General features: G+C 42.7%; 1 protein-coding gene across 2 annotated transcripts in view; it reads right to left on the bottom strand.

Annotated features, from left to right (window-relative positions):
- Window positions 1–6,112: 6,112 nt before the first annotated feature.
- LOC311136573 (cell adhesion molecule DSCAM-like) overlaps window positions 6,113–17,587 on the bottom strand; it is a gene marked incomplete at both ends in the record, with an annotated part of 150,008 nt that continues 138,533 nt past the window's right edge. Inside the window, 12 exons of one of the 2 annotated variants that reach the window (XM_084170759.1) lie at window positions 6,113–6,507; window positions 7,847–8,149; window positions 8,390–8,587; window positions 10,971–11,129; window positions 11,392–11,507; window positions 11,696–11,726; window positions 11,855–12,031; window positions 15,644–15,934; window positions 16,079–16,267; window positions 16,431–16,529; window positions 16,712–16,875; window positions 17,232–17,349. In XM_084170759.1, the coding sequence (XP_084026885.1) occupies window positions 6,113–6,507; window positions 7,847–8,149; window positions 8,390–8,587; window positions 10,971–11,129; window positions 11,392–11,507; window positions 11,696–11,726; window positions 11,855–12,031; window positions 15,644–15,934; window positions 16,079–16,267; window positions 16,431–16,529; window positions 16,712–16,875; window positions 17,232–17,349 (2,240 nt within the window). The remainder of the gene's footprint in view (window positions 6,508–7,846; window positions 8,150–8,389; window positions 8,588–10,970; window positions 11,130–11,391; window positions 11,508–11,695; window positions 11,727–11,854; window positions 12,032–15,643; window positions 15,935–16,078; window positions 16,268–16,430; window positions 16,530–16,711; window positions 16,876–17,231; window positions 17,350–17,587) is intronic. The other variant, XM_084170760.1, reaches the window with a different exon arrangement.

Raw genomic sequence — 17,587 nt, 5'->3', positions numbered from 1 at the left:
TTACTGCACTTGTAAGTGTAATAAGTCCAGTGTTAGTGTGAGTTTTAGTCCAGCCCCATGCCCCTGGTGTTATACCAGCGTATAGGACTTTGCGTAGGGGTTGTTGGTCTGTTTGAGGTGTCCTCGTGAGTCCAGTAGGGACTCCTGGGAGATGCTGAGCTTGGCGGCCTGGGCCAGCTCTGAGCCCTCTCTGTGAGGCAGGGTGGCGGCTGAGCCGGGCTGCCACTGGGCCACTGTGTCCCTGCTGCTGGCCCTGCTGGTGGCCTAGGGGGCCTCTGTGGGTGTAGGGGGCGCCATACGCGACGGCCGCTTCAGGGAGCGACTCTTCTTGGGTTCCAGACAGGCCTGACCCATGGCCCCCTCCCCCCCAGCACCACCCCTCCCTCCAGTTCCTGAGCACGACATGCCACGGTTCAGCAGGAAGTCCATGCGCATGTAAGGAGGCAGGTGCACAAGCTCGCCCCCTTCAGGACAAAGGAGAGAGAGAGGAGAGTTAGTTTTTGGAAAACAACCCCATTGAATTAAACATATAATATGGCCAGTGAAATTATGGAAAAATCTCAGTTCAAAATACTTCAGTAGAGAAATGACTGCCACTGGGGGAAGGGTTGGGTGGAAATATAACTTTCTTTACTCCTCAGATACAAGCTCATCACATCTGCCACTCCAACCAACAAAACTAGTTTACACAGTATGTGAAAGTAATCTATAGATTCTGATAGCCTGTTTAAGTATACAACTTTGCATGGTTATTGAGGTTATATGCCAAAGAATACTTCAGTGATTAATTATTTTCATACCGCCATGCTGCAATCTATCGTCATGTCCTTCATCTGACTTTGGCCTTGACCAACATTAAATTAATGGCAATATTTTACAATGTTTAATAACAGAGCTCAGGACTCAGAGTTTGCTACAGCAATGTTAGCTATGTGTCTACGCGGCCTCACCCAGTCTGTGAGCCTTGCGCACGGCCATGTTCATGACTTGGCTGACGTCCTGCGGCTTGGGCGGGGAGGCGGTGAACCTGCAGATGCCTGACTCAGAGGGCGTGCTGGACGTCAGGCTGTCTGTGTAGTCGTTGGTGCCCGCCGTCATCTGCTCCGACGACGTGTCCGAGATGAAGCACTCTGTGATGGTGAACTTGCCGTGGCGCAGCTGCTCCTCCATTTTGGCGTGCTCATAGGCCCGCGCCAGCTCCTCATAGGTGGATGACGCGCTCTCTGTGGACACCATGCTGCTCCGCGCTCGGTCTACACCAATGGTTAGGGTTAGAGGCCGTGCTAGTAGAGCAGTTAGGGGCTAACGCTAGCATTAGACTTGTTATTAAGTGTTGGCATTGTTAAAAGTTTTATAGTAGGCCTATCTATTGTTATTACAGAGGTGAGAGGTTTTGTTATAGACATGGTAAAGGGTGATGTTGCAGACATTCTTATATGCGGACTGTTACAGCTGTTGTTACAGACTTGTCTCGTCTTCTGGTGCGTTGTTACCTTTGTCCTGAGATGGGCTGACACTGTAGCTGTCACTCGTGGCGTGGGCAGCCTCCAGTCAGTGCTCAGGGTGTGGGCCGAGACTGGCGGGTGCAGGAAAAGGAGTTGTGCAAAAGTTATTAACTAGCACTCATTAATATCTTTAGCTCTGAAAAAACATTCAAGGTCATTGGTACAAACAATATTTTCATTTGGAGAATTTGAGTATTGTGAGTGCTGTAATGAATATGATGATCATCAATAACTGTTGTTTAAATTCATTTAAAGAGTGGCTGAACTCACCGATTCACATGTTTTTCTGCTGCTCATTAAGATAAATGAGATAAACTATTGGAACCAAGACTTAAAAATAACTGATGTTGGCACAAGATGGAGAGAATGTTGGAGCATAACTAATGAAATTACAGTTAGTCAGAAATGTACGCTTAATCCAGTATAAACTAATGTATACAATTTATTATACAAGAGACAAAATTCACAAATTCCACAGCACAACGGCAGAGTCATGTCTAAAGTGTAAAACTAACAATGACTCAATAATCCATGCTTTCTGGGAATGCTATGAAGTTCAAAAGTTATGGGCGGAGCTAGAAAGTTGGCTGTCAGAAGTATTAGAATGTAAACTTACTTTTAATCCATCTGTCTACATATTTCAAGACATGGCATATGGGGGTGTAGTGAGAGATACTCAATGTGCTGGATGATTCTCTTCTCATCGCTCATCTTGAAAAAACGTATACTTAAAAACGTGGAAATCAATTAATCCGCCCTCATTAACACCATGGGAAAATCTAATGATTTATTATTGAAATATTGAAATAGCATGGGCGACTAAGAAAAACAAATTGGTACAATTTAAGGCCATGTGGCAAACAATAATGCAGGTACTAGGGATGGGGGTGTGAGCATGCGGGTCTGGGCAGATGAGATAGTTGTTGCTTGTGTGTGTCTGTAATTTGTTGTTTGTGTGTGTATGTTTTTATCTGGTGTGGAGAATAAAAAAGATATTCTTCAAATAGCCACCATTTGCCTTGATGACAGCTTTGCACACTCTTGGCATTCTCTCAACCAGCTTCATGAAGTAGTCACCTGGAACACATTTCAATTAACAGGTGTGCCTTCTTAAAAGTTAATTTGTGGAATTTCTTTCCACGTTTGAGCCAAATCAGTTGTGTTGTGACAAGGTAGGGGTGGTATACAGAAGATAACCCTAATTGGTAAAAGACCATGTCCATATTATGGCAAGAACAGCTCAAATAATAAAGACAAACGACAGTCCATCATTACGTTAAGAAATGATGTCAGTCAGTCCGGAAAATGTCAAGAACTTTGAAAGTGCAGTCTCAAAAACCATCAAGCGCTATAATGAAACAGGCTCTCATGAGGACCGCCACAGGAATTTAAGACCCAGAGTTACCTCTCCACATGTGTAGTTCCCACTGTAAAGCATGGAGGAGGAGGTGTTATGGTGTGGGGGTGCTTTGCTGGTGACACTGTCTGTGATTTATTTAGAATTCAAGGCACATTCTGCAGCGATACGCCATCCCATCTGGTTTGGGCTTAGTGGGACTATCATTTGTTTTTCAACAGGACAATGACCCAACACACCTCCAGGCTGTGTAAGGGCTATTCTACCAAGAAGTAGAGGGATGGAGTGCTGCATCAGATGACCTGGCCTCCACAATCCCCCGACCTCAACCCAATTGAGATGGTTTGGGATGAGTCGGACGGCAGAGTGAAGGAAAAGCAGCCAACAAGTGCTCAGCATATGTGGGAACTCCTTCAAGACAGTTGGATTCCAGGTGAAGCTGGTTGAGAGAATGCCAAGAGTGTGCAATGCTTTCATCAAGGCAAAGGTTGGCTATTTGAAGAATCTCAAATATAAAAAAATATTTTGATTTGATTAACACTTTTTTGGTTACATGATTCCATATGTGTTATTTCATAGTTTTGATGCCTTCACTATTATTCTACAATGTAGAAAATAGTAAAACTTAAGAAAAACCCTAGAATGAGTAGGTGTGTCCAAACTTTTGACTGGTACTGTATATATTTAAAATAAGATAAACGAGATTTGAGTCTTGGGGGTATGGTTCGGTGTGGGTGTGTTATGTTTGATTTATCGTACCCAGGCAGTTACTGTTGTTTGTCCCTCTTAAGGCACAATAGCAACAACATAGCCACTACCACTTCCTCAAAATAGTTTTCGAATTAATCTAAGATAAGTGAAGAAATCTGTAATTAATTTTCCCATTTTTGCAGAGGTCTTAGTTGCACAATTTGACATCTAGCTAAGGTGTTTAGTGCAGTATTTCTCAAGTAAAAAAATTTGCATGAAATTCTAGTCAAAACAAGTCGCGGTGGGACACAAGACGCTCTCGAAAGGGTTATGAATTTTGGAATATTGACAAGAGGCAGTCCGGATGCAAGTGCACATTGTCTCAATTCTCATTTTGCCCAAAACAGTGGCAGACTTGAGTGATCACTATCAAACACATCAGCAAGTGGCCACCCCATAAAGGGCTTAGGGGCCAAGTGTTCTTTCAACATAACATTAGCGACAAGATGTTTTATTTAAACAAGTCAGAGTCCGAGGAGTTGCTTAATGGGCAGGTCTGTCTCATTGTCTGGAGGTTCGCTGCTACGATTGGATAGAGCGCAATCACCGCATTCATTTCTCAGTGCATGACAATTCTCCCTTGGCGATACAATCCCATTTTAGTGGGCATGATTGTAATCCAAACCCAACCCTCATGTAAGTCTTGACAACCTCACTTACACAAATCTCACAAAACTCTGTTTTGGAATATACTGACTTTATGACCAAAGAAATTCTACTTACACTGGAATAAATGTTTCTGACATATCGATGCCACATAGGCCGTTTTCAACCAGAGAAGTTGGTTTTTGCGTTCAGTTGCCCTTTAAGATGAGTTACCCAACAATCCACCACTACCACCCCATTCACTCAACTCACTCACTCCCCCAGTGACCCACTACCCACACAGGACAACCTTCGGAGGCATCCTCCTCTATCAGTGTCTCTAAAAAGACCCATCTCCAGTCATTCATGTCCAAATTTGCAGGATCATTTGAGGAACAGCCTTTTTTATTAATCAAATTTGAACGGTGTGTTAATTTCTCTTTATTTCAGTGCCACCATGGTGAACACCATGTTAAAAATAAAAAGCGACATTTTGTTAAAAGGAATATGAAGACAATTAATTAAAACTAATCATAAAAACTGGCATTAATGACCTCACAGCATTCTTATCAAACTCTCCCTCCAGGACTTAAAAAAAGAAAGAAAGAAATGGGCCAGGGTAGACAACAAGACAGTTTTGTTATATCCACACTTTAGATAGTTATTTCCCATAGACTTTAGGTTTGGTTTGAAGGGGGGATTCTGTTGGATTGTCTCATTGTTTTTTCCCTGTAGAGGAGCATCACTGCAATGCAGCAACAGTAAATCTACTGAAGAGGAGAGTGAGAGTCTTGAAGACTCTACCTAGTGCACTGAGAATAGGGGCTCTGTCTGGACACACTTTTTGGGTGTCGTGACGTGCAAACCGTTATATCTCTAACACTCCCTGTTCTAGCTAACTTCATCTACCACCCTGGCAAATTAGCAGTGGTAAACTACACCTGATACATAGCTGGGGTTTGTCCCGCCCTGTAAGTATACTCACAACATAGTAATTATTTTCATTATAGTACAGTATAGAGCAAATAGTATCCATATAATTTTCATAATCTTTTTTCATATTGCACCATCAGAGAATGGAATACAGAGAAAGATCAACAGAGGCTCCATTTCCTAATCCAAACGAGATATGTGCAAACATGACTAAGGACTTTATTAACCAAATCAAATCTTCCCTGTAATATCCACAAATAAAAGTGATTTATCTTTTTATATATATATTTATAGTAATAAGAATAATAAATCTTCACATTGAATCATTTCATAGTGTGACAAAATGCTCAACTGGGCTGTCCAGTCGTGATCATAATCCTTATAATAGTCTTTAATTGGTCAGTCCCCATGTATCCATAGGAAATAGATTTTTTTTTTCTTCAAAAAAGTAACAATTTGAGAGCAGCTGATAAGTTTGGACTGGTGTCGATTACTTTCATTCCCAGATTTCAGCGTTTAAAAGGAACTTTCCAAAGAAAAAAAATTACAGGCTCCAAATTATCGTCTCACACTCCGGAAAAAAATTATCCAGGTTCTTATTAAAACAGTGTAGTAATGGTAATAATTAATCATTTGTAATCAATAATTAATAATCATTAATAGTTGACAACTAACAACAAATAATCACTGATTAATAATTCATAATTAAAAATAATAATAAATAATAAATTATGTTCCCTCATAATGTAATTATTTTGGCAAGCTCCGCGTGGAGTCATTTCAGATGAGTGAATTTTCTCACAAGTTTAAAAAACAAAGAAAGCTCCAAAATAAATAAAAGGAGATTAGTAAAAGTTATCCCTCGTTTAAGAAGAAAGGGGACGTTATATACAGGACTGTGTGGTGAGCCAGTTTACTGCACTTGTAAGTGTAATAAGTCCAGTGTTAGTGTGAGTTTTAGTCCAGCCCCATACCCCTGGTGTTATACCAGCGTATAGGACTTTGCGTAGGGGTTGTTGGTCTGTTTGAGGTGTCCTCGTGAGTCCAGTAGGGACTCCTGGGAGATGCTGAGCTTGGCGGCCTGGGCCAGCTCTGAGCCCTCTCTGTGAGGCAGGGTGGCGGCTGAGCCGGGCTGCCACTGGGCCACTGTGTCCCTGCTGCTGGCCCTGCTGGTGGCCTGGGGGGCCTCTGTGGGTGTAGGGGGCGCCATACGCGACGGCCGCTTCAGGGAGCGACTCTTCTGGGGTTCCAGACAGGCCTGACCCATGGCCCCCTCCCCCCCAGCACCACCCCTCCCTCCAGTGCCTGAGCACGACATGCCACGGTTCAGCAGGAAGTCCATGCGCAGGTAAGGAGGCAGGTGCACAAGCTCGCCCCCTACAGGACAAAGGAGCGAGAGAGGGGAGTTAGTTTTTGGAAAACAACCCCATTGAATTAAACATATAATATGGCCAGTGAAATTATGGAAAAATCTCAGTTCAAAATACTTCAGTAGAGAAATTACTGCCCCTGGGGGAAGGGTTGGGTGGAAATATAACTTTCTTTACTCCTCAGATACAAGCTCATCACATCTGCCACTCCAACCAACAAAACTAGCTTACACAGTATGTGAAAGTCATCTATAGATTCTGATAGCCTATTTAAGTATACAACTTTGCATGGTTATTGAGGTTATATGCCAAAGAATACTTCAGTGATTAATTATTTTCATACCGCCATGCTGCAATCTATCGTCATGTCCTTCATCTGACTTTGGCCTTGACCAACATTAAATGAATGGCAATATTTTACAATGTTGTTTAAAGCCCCCCCATATCTCATTATATGCATTGGGGTAATGGATGAAGAAGGAGACTGTGGCTTTTCTATAACCTAAATAAGTAATGTTATATATTTAAGACTCTAGTGCAGTTTATTACACATTTATCTGAGTAGTCTACAAAGTCTGAGTTTAATAAAATATACTCTATAATGAGCCAAAAATAGAATGACTAGAGATGATGACTTTAACTAGAATAGACTGAATTTATAAGATGAAGTGACCTCATAGCAGATTACAGATTTGAGTGGTTCAATGTTAAAGATTGGTCATCCTGCAATGGAATTTTGTCGCACTATAGTCAATAAAATAAGCTTAAGTAATGAATGAATACATTAACCTTAAAACATATTTAATTTATGCAAAGAACTGTCTGCAAAACTCCACATTTGTTGCTTCAAGTAGTTGTAGAGCATTACTACGCCATTATCTTCAGAACATTTGAGTTAATATATCAGCAGTAAATATTTACAAACCCCAAACACTGGGATATGTTCTGATTGGGCTGACATTTATGAGAGAGAGGGAAATGGCCCTGAATCGATTTGTTTGGTCTGACTGACCAGCTTTGTGTTTTAAATGGCTATTACAGAGTTGGTTTATTTTTTATTCCATATTAAAAAATAACAAAATACCTTGAAATGTTACGACACAGAGTTATTCGATTCAGCTATAGTTGAGCATAGACTAACCCCACAGTATATCTATGAAGAGTCTGTGTTAGGTTTTAGAGTGAAAGTTAAGGTTAGCAATAGGGTTAGGGCTTGGGGGGGGGACCTCAACCCATAGCATTACAGGCAGGATGAAGGCTAGGGAAGGTTAGCCACAGGTTAGTAACAGAGCTCAGGACTCAGAGTTAGCTACAGCAGAGTTAGCTATGTGTCTACGCGGCCTCACCCGGTCTGTGAGCCTTGGGCACGGCCATGTTCATGACTCGGCTGACGTCCTGCGGCTTGGGCGGGGAGGCGGTGAACCTGCAGATGCCTGACTCGGAGGGCGTGCTGGACGTCAGGCTGTCTGTGTAGTCGTTGGTGCCCGCCGTCATCTGCTCCGACGACGTGTCCGAGATGAAGCACTCTGTGATGGTGAACTTGGCGTGGCGCAGCTGTTCCTCCATTTTGGCGTGCTCATAGGCCCGCGCCAGCTCCTCATAGGTGGATGACGCGCTCTCTGTGGACACCATGCTGCTCCGCGCTCGGTCTACACCAGTGGTTAGGGTTAGAGGCCGTGCTAGTAGAGCAGTTAGGGGCTAACGCTAGCATTAGACTTGTTATTAAGTGTTGGCATTGTTAACATTTTTATAGTAGGCCTATCTATTGTTATTACAGAGGTGAGAGGTTTTGTTATAGATATGGTTAATGGTGATGTTGCAGACATTCTCATATGGGGACTGTTACAGCTGTTGTTACAGACTTGTCTCGTCTTCTGGTGCGTTGTTACCTGTGTCCTGAGATGGGCTGACACTGTAGCTGTCACTCTCCTTGTCCACAGAGCCAGCCACCCGTGGCGTGGGCAGCCTCCAGTCAGTGCTCAGGGTGTGGGCCGAGACTGGCGGGTGTGGTCGGTTCAGGGTCCACTGGCTAGCGTAGCGGTTGCGTGCGGCAGGGCCTGCTTTGGCTGTGCGGCGGGCTGTGGGGTCTGAGGAGGAAGGATACAGGATGTTACATCACAGTCACACACCAGGGTGTTATGTCACTTAGCAAGGGATCATCTCAAGTACTGCTCTGTTTTTTAAGCTGACTGTGTGTTTTTAAAGGTGACTGTAAGTGTGTAGCTGGCTATAGCAATGAGGCTGGACACTCTCTATCCTGACATATATCAACAATGAGAAAACCCCACCTTCACAATATCTCTGCACATGGAGTTCATCTCGGGATTTCTTGTTTTCACACAAATAAATGGAACTTACAATAGCAGTGAGGAAACCATCATGGTCAAAGAGATTGATTGGGTTGACTGTAGTCCTCTGCAAATTGGGTTGGAAACCATACACATACAGTGCCTTCAGAAAGTATTCATACCCCTTGGCTTTTTCCTCATTTTGTTGTGCTACTGCCTGAATTCGAAATGGATTACATTTAGATGTTTTTGTCATTGGGCCACACACAATACCCCATAATGTGAAAGTGGAATTATGTTTTTCGAAATGTTTACAAATTAATTAAAACTTAAAAGCTGAAATGTCTTGAGTCAATAAGTATTCAACCCCTTTGTTATAACAAGCCTAAATAAGTTCAGAAGTAAAAATGTGCTTAACAAGTTACATAATAAGTTGCATGGACTCACTCTGTATGCAATACTAGCGTTTAACATGAATTTTGAATAACAACCTCAACTCTGTACTGCACACATACAATTATCTGTAATGTCCCTCAGTCAAGCAGTGAATTTCAAACACAGATTCAACCACAAAGACCAGGGAGGTTTTCCAATGCCTCGCAAAGAAGGGCACCTATAGGTAGATGGGTAAAAAAAAAAAAAGTTGACATTGAATATTTTACATTTACATTTACGTCATTTAGCAGACGCTCTTATCCAGAGCGACTTACAGTTAATGCATACATTATTCTTTTTTATTTTCATACTGGCCCCCCGTGGGAATATCCCTTTGAGCATGGTAAAGTTATTAATTACACTTTGTATGGTGTATCAATACACCTAGTCACTACAAAGATACATGCATCCTTCCTAACTCAGTTGCCGGAGAGGAAGGAAACTGCTCAGGGATTTCACCATGATGCCAATGGTGATTTTAAAACAGTTACAGAGTTTAATGGCTGTGATAAGGGAAAACTGAGGATGGAGCAACAACATTGTAGTTACTCCACAATACTAACCTAATTAAAAGAAGGAAGCCTGTATAGAATAAAATATTCCAAAACATGCATCCTGTTTGCAAGAAGGCACTAAAGTAATACTGCCAAAAAATGTGGGGGAAAAAATGTATACAAAGTGTTATGTTTTAGGAAAATCTAATACAACACATTCCTGAGTTCCACTCTCCATATTTTCAAGCATTGTGGTGGCTGCATCATGTTATGGGTATGCTTGTAATCATTAAGAACTGGGGAGTTAAGCACAGGCAAATCATGAAGCACAGGAAAAATCCTAGAGGAAAACCTGGTTCAGTCTGCTTTCCCCCAGACACTGGGAGATAAATTCTCTTTCAGCAGGACAATAACCTAAAACACAAGGCCAGATCTACTTTTTACATTTTAGTCATTTAGCAGACGCTCTTATCCAGAGCGACTTACAGTTAGTGAGTGCATACATTTTTCATATCGGCCCCCCTGGCGTTGCAAGCGCCATGCTCTACCAACTGAGCTACAGGGGACCCACACTGGAGTTGCTTACCAAAAAGACAGTGAATGTTCCTGAGTGACCGAGTTACAGTTTTGACTTAAACATACTTGAAAATATATGGCAAGACTTGAAAATGGGTTGTCTAGCAATGATCAACAACCAATTTGACAGAGCTTGAAGAATTTTGAAAAGAATAATGGGCAAATGTTGTACAATCCAGGTGTGGAAAGCTCTTAGAGACTTACTCAGAAAGACTCACAGCTGTAATCGCTGCCAAAGGTGCTTCTACAAAGTATTGACTCAGCGGTGTGAATACTTACGTAAATGAGATATTTCTGCATTTCATTTTCAATACATTTGCTACAATTTCGAAAAACATGTTTTCACTTTGTCATTATGAGGTATTGTGAGTAGATGGGTATGAATACTTTCTGAAGACACTGTATATAATCATTCATGTTCAGAATTGTAAATAATATAACAGCAATAGCCATTGTGCTGAAAGGAATTGTTCATCAGTGTGAATAACATCAGTGGAGATGGTAATGGCAGTGTTCATAATGCTACTGATAACTCTCTGAAGACTGGAGCTGAATAAGGCCAATCTGGTTGTCTAGAATACATTCTAGCTGTATCAGTTACAGCTGTATGAATGCAATCCTGATCCCACTTATTAATTCTAGTTTTGCCTCTAGTAAAGTAAAGAGGATGTTCGTACTGGACTTACTGGTTCCTGGCCTAGCGTCAGATACGTCCACTAGAGGTCCGGTGGCCTGGGACAGGGACTGGTAGTGGACAGTGTGGGTAACCGTAGACGACTTCTGTTTCTGGGTCTCCCCAAAGTCATTGTCAGTCAGTAGCACTGTAGACCTGTCATCTGAAAGAGAAAGAGACATTTCACAAACATGGTCTCTACAGTACGATGACAATAGCCACAGTAGGCACTACTAACACTTGGAAGGCCACAAATATGTGATATTCACACATTGTTATCCAATGTTACACAAATTTCCCACTCGTATGTCCTAATTGGAAGCTCATTATGAGTTATGACGTGTCTGGTAGCTTTCCGGAAGTTTAAGTCCCAAGTTTCCGATAATTCAGTGAAAGCAGCATAATATATCAAAGTGTCCACTCACCGACTGTCTCCATGGTGTCTCTCTCCTCTATGAGCAGCTGGGCTCGGGGGATGTCGATGTGCATTCTCATGGTCTGCTGCTGCTTGTTGATGGTGTCTGCAGGTCGCGTGTTTTTACTGCATGGGGAACACAGGAAACGCCATACAGGTCAATGCAGATCTCATTACACACTGCATAATATATTCAGATAATGGTGATTCTGATATGATTCCATAGACACAGTATTGAATGTTTTCTTCTTCCAGTAATGCATTAAACAATAGTAACTATCTATGAAGTTATATGTCAAACTGCTCATGCTTACCTCATCAGCATCTCGGCTAAACTTTTAGCATCTACAGAGCAAACAAGAACAAAAATCACATTACAATAGTATACTTGAAAATAGTTTGGCAATAGTTACAGAAATCTTACTGGAATCTAACCAATCAGGTGGTAACATGTTGCTGCTGTGACCTCTCACCTCTGAGCCTCTTCAGTCTCTGTTCCCTCCTCCTCCTCCTGAGCACTAGTAGCAGGATGAAGACCAGCACGATGCCCACCAGCACACACGAGATGATGGTCACCATTTTCAGACCCTCGTTACTGGACGTACTGCCCGCGCTCACCGTCGGGGATTTCACCAGGGGAGCGATGGTACCTGGGGACAGGTCATAGAAATGTAATTAGCTGACAAACTGTTAGGATATGTGTTATGACAAGACCATGTAGGTTTCTTGTACTTAACTACAGGATTGTCAAGTGTGCAAACCAGACCTGGTAGACACGACAATGACTGCAGAAAACCAGCCAAATACAAATATACACTGAGTGTACAAAACATTTCCATGACATAGACTGACCAGGTAGTCAAAGCCTCCAGTCACCCAAGTCATAGACTGTTCTCTCTGCTACCGCACGGCAAGCAGTAGCAGAGAGAGGTCCAAAAGGCTCCTTAACAGCTTCTACCCCCAAGCCATAAGACTGGTGAACAATTAATCAAATGGCCACCAAGACTATTTGCATTGACCCCCCCCCCCCCCCTTCCCCAGCTACTCGCTGTTTATTATCTATGCATAGTCACTTTACCCCTACCTACATGTACAAATTACCTTGACTAACCTGTAACCCCGCACATTGACTCGGTACCGGTACCCCCTGTATATACTGTTGAAGTCGGAAGTTAGGTTGGAGTCATTAAAACTTGTTTTTCAACCACTCAACAAATTTCTTGTTAACAAACTATAGTTTTGGCAAGTCGGTTAGGACATCTACTTTGTGCATGCCACAAGTAATCTTTCCAACAATTGTTGGACAGACAGATTATTTCACTGTATCACAATTCCAGTGGGTCAGACGTTTACATACACTAAGTTTACTGTGCCTTTAAACAGCTTGGAAAATTCCAGAAAATGATGTGTAGAAGCTTTAGAAGCTTCTGATAGGCTAATTGACATCATTTGAGTCAATTGGAGGTGTACCTGTGGATGTATTTCAAGGCCTACCTTCAAACTCAGTGCCTCTTTGCTTGACATCATGGGAAAATCAAAAGAAATCAGCCAAGACCTCAGAAAAAAAAATGGTAGACCTCCACAAGTCTGTTTCATCCAAACGCCTGAAGGTACCACGTTCATCTGTACAAACAATAGTACGCAAGTATAAACACCATGGGACCACACAGCAATCATACCGCTCAGGAAGGAGACGCGTTCTGTCTCCTAGAGATGAACGTACTTTGGTGCGAAAAGTGCAAATCAATCCCAGAACAACAGCAAAGGACCTTGTGAAGATGCTGGAGGAAACAGGTACAAAAGTATCTATATCCACAGTAAAACGAGTCCTATATCGACATAACCTGAAAGGCCCCTCAGCAAGGAAGAAGCCACTGCTCCAAAACCGCCATAAAAAAGCCAGACTACGGTTTGCAACTGCACATGGGGACAAAGATCGTACTTTTTGGAGAAATGTCCTCTGGCCTGATGAAACAAAAATCAAACTGTTTGGCCATAATGTCCATCGTTATGTTTGGAGGAAAAACGGGGTAGCTTGCAAGCCGAAGAACACCATCCCAACCGTGAAGCAGGGGGGGGCAGCATCATGCTGTGGGGGTGCTTTGCTGCAGGAGGGACTGGTGCACTTCACAAAATAGATGGCATCATGAGGAAGGAAAATTATGTGGATATATTGAAGCAACATCTCAAGACATCAGTCAGGAAGTTAAAGCTTGGTCGCAAATGGGTCTTCCAAATGGAGAATAACCCCAAGCATACTTCCAAAGTTGAGGCAAAATGGCTTAAGGACAACAAAGTCAAGGTATTGGAGTGGCCATCACAAAGCCCTGACCTCAATCCTATAGAAGATTTGTGGGCAGAACTGAAAAAGTGTGTGCGAGCAAGGAGGCCTACAAACCTGACTCAGTTACACCAGCTCTGTCAGGAGGAATGGGCCAAAATTCACCCAACTTATTGTGGGAAGCTTGTGGAAGGCTACCCGAAACATTTGACCCAAGTTAAACAATTTAAAGGCAATGCTACCAAATACTAATTGAGTGTATGTAAACTTCTGACTTACTTGGAATGTGATGAAAGAAATTAAAGCTGAAATAAATCATTCTCTCTACTATTATTCTGAAATTTCACATTCTTAAAATAAAGTGGTGATCCTAACTGACCTAAGACAGGGAATTTTTACTAGGATTAAATGTCAGGAATTGTGAAACTGAGTTTAAATGTATTTGGCTAAGGTGTATGTAAACTTCCAACTTCAACTGTAGCCTCATTATTGTTATTTTGTGTTACTTTTAATTTTTGTACTTTCGTTTATTTAGTAAATATTTTCTTAACTCTATTTTCTTAAAACTGCATTGTTGGTTAAGGGCTTGTAAGTAAGCATTTCACGGTAAGGTCTACACCTGTTGTATTCGGCGCATGTGACAAATACATTTTATTTTATTTGAAGTATCCAAGTTTAAAGCTATGATCCCTTATTGATGTCACTTGTTAAATCCACAGGTTAAATAAGGATTTTTAAGCCTTGAGACAATTGAGAAATGGATGAGACAATGTGTGCCATTCAGAGGGTGAATGGGCAAGACAAAAGATTAAAGTGCCTATGAATGGGGTATGGTAGTAGGTGTCAGGCGCACCAGTTTGTGTCAAAAACTGCAAAGCTGCTGGGTTTTTCACGCTCAACAGTTTCCCATGTGTATCAAGAATGGTCCACCAACCAAAACACATCCAGCCAACTTGACACAACTGTGGGAAACATTGGAGCCAACATGGGGGGGAGTGAAACTCAATATTAGGAAGGTGTACTTAACGTTTTGTATGCTCAGTGTCTATTAAGTCTTTACAGGGTCTGTCGATTAATACTAAATAACCTTTGTGTTAATGTTTAAAACATGCAGCAAGTGCCTGGCAAAAGGTAATAGTGCGTCTGCGGCTTACATCCCAATCGAAATGTCTTTCCCAGCAATCCCACTCAATCTGCTCCAACAAGCTGCTGCAGCACTGCACTGGCTGCAGTCAGCACCTGACCTTCTGCCAAATTGCCAATAATGCCCAGTTGACTGAAGCACTACTTACAAGAGGTGAACTCTTCCTTCTTAGCTGAATAGTCAGCTCTTTTTCCCTTTTATACTTCCTGGATGGCTGGGGGATGGAATGATGGGGGCGGTGTGTGTGTGTGAGAGAGAGAGTGTGTAAGGTTTAGGGTTGGGTAAGACCATTGAATCGCTAAGGGACTGGGGGGTGTTGGCACTGGCAGGTGATTGCTCATCTGTTGCCTCGCTCTAGCCCCTCTGCAGTCAGTAGATCACAGAATGATTTAATTCATGCAGCGCAGAGCGCTCGATAGGGCCGTGATGGAGGCGACATAAACAGCAGCAGCCGACACAACAACCGCCACGGCCACTGGAGTCAGCAGAAAATCTATTGGAGGTACTTTACTGCCCCATTCATCAGTTAGGCCTGGCCCAGGGAGAGACGTGCATGAGACAGCTTCTTTAATGGCAGCACCAGTAAACAGCAAAATATGAATTAATTTACTTCTGCTCTAAGGCAGGTATAGTACCTACGCCGGTAAATTAACGTCTTTGATGGAGACTCGATCAGTTGTGACAATTTTCAAGGGATGGGGAGGTAAATGCAATTTAAACTACAGTTCTTCAATCTTCATTCAGATATCCTGAATAAGTCAATCTAAGCGTGTATATCTTTCAACTTATCAGTTGCTGCAGTATGTATAGCATCAGTGAAGAGACAAGTGAACTCACTGCCGTCGTAGCTGAGTGTGGCGAACTTGACCCTCTTCTCTGCTGAGCCGGCGCTGTTGAACACCTTCATCTGCAATTCGTACCAGGTGGCCTCGGCCAGGTCATACAGGATGTAGCTCTTGATCAGAGAGGTGCGCTGGGCCGTGGTCCACGTGGGAGACACCACCGAACGGTACTCCAACGTGAAGGATGTGATTGGACAGCCGCCGTTGTTCCAGCCAATCAGGTTGAGCCTGACACGCGTGGCGTTGATACTGGTGAAGAGCTCCTGTTCTTTAGAGTACTGGGGTTCTGTTGGGGAGAGAGGAGTCAGACCACACACACACTTTAATGAGAGGTCCTTTCATAAGTATCAGTTTTGTATTAATTGTGTAAAAGCAATGGAGTCACTATTTCATAAAAAACATACGTAAAAGGATGTCACCATCTCCCTACCTTTCCCATGAGTCTTTGCTTCGATGATCTCACTGATTCGCCCTGGCCCCACAGCATTCTGTGCCGTCAGTGTGAATTTGTACCAGGTGCCACACTTCAGGTTCTCCAGGCGATAGGAACGCTCACTAGGGCTGATGGCAAAGTTGCCCCACTGCTCACTGTTGTCCTCTGAGTACTGCAAGATGTAGCCTGATGTGAGAGAGAGAGGTTAGGATGATACACTGTCGTCTGCTAAACAACCATTCTGGTGTTGCTCATAGGGGACACTATTTAACAGTAACCTGTTTTCCAAGGTAAAACAAAAAATATCCTATAATAGTTAGTGTTGCTGCTTGCTGTGTTGATGTCTGACCTCTGATGGAGCTGCCTCCGTTGTCTCCTGGTATCCAGGACAGAGTGATGGACGTGGTGGTCGTCTTGGTAACGGTAAGACGAGGCTGGTCTGGGGGAACTAGAAGTAAAATCATGGATTTTAATTAGGTCCTATCTCAAGGGGCATATATGATTATATCCTTTCAGTTCACTACATACCGTGAACACATTTCTGATTTTATGATCATCAATAAATGGAGGATTGGTTTGAATTGAGGACTGGTATACTGTACTGTTCCACCACAGACTCCTTCTGATTACCTTGAACCTGTAGGTTGAGGATGATTTTATCTGGCCCAAAACTGTTGCTAGCCACACAGGTGTAGTTCCCAGAATCCTCAGCTTTCACTGTGCGGATGACTAGGCTGCCGTTGCCCTGGACGATGCGCCTACTGTCGATCATAGCAGGGGCGGGGCTTCCATTGCTGAATCACAAATGTACGAGAGACAGTCAGACTATGAACTACGGTGAGATACACAGCAGAGAAAATCATTGAAAAGTCTTGGATAATGTTACACTACTTTTATGTGTGTAGGAATATGCTGTATATGTAAACAACTATGATTTTTTAACATTCTGCTCATGAGTATGAAAGGATACTGTAAAAACATTTATATGGTCTTCAGTGAAAATTGGCATTCCAAAGAGCCACTGTATTTTCACTGGTATTTAGTTAAATTAAAAGTGACTCAAAACACAGTCTGTACTAAGTGCTACTGTCTGTCCTACATGCAGCATGATGTCTTTCCTCAGCTGTGGGTCAGACTTTCCTGTACTCACGTCTCCTTGAGCCACTTGACCGTGGGGGCTGGGTCGCCCACCGCCTTACAGGCCAACACGATGTCCCTCATCCAGGGTGTGGTCACGGTGCCGTTGAACGTCAGGATCTGAGCAGGAGCTGCACACACACAAACCCACCACAACTGGGTCAAATACTTTTAAATACTTGGGTTGACTTGATTTAGTTTGCTTGGTACAACAAAAGTAATGGAATACTCCCAAAAGTAGAACTCAATCCCAAATACTTTCAAGGGAAGCTCTATAAAAGCAGTATACAATATTAGTTCCTTATCCATCTCTATTGAATTCACCTCCTCTACACATGCAGATCCCATCTCTGTGCTTGTACAGATGTA

Source organism: Coregonus lavaretus (genome assembly GCF_964263955.1).
Source record: "Coregonus lavaretus genome assembly, chromosome: 10".
In the NCBI taxonomy this organism is placed as follows: domain Eukaryota; kingdom Metazoa; phylum Chordata; class Actinopteri; order Salmoniformes; family Salmonidae; genus Coregonus; species Coregonus lavaretus.
The sequence above is the reverse complement of the archived record's forward strand: the minus strand, read 5'-3'. Positions and strand labels throughout refer to the sequence as shown.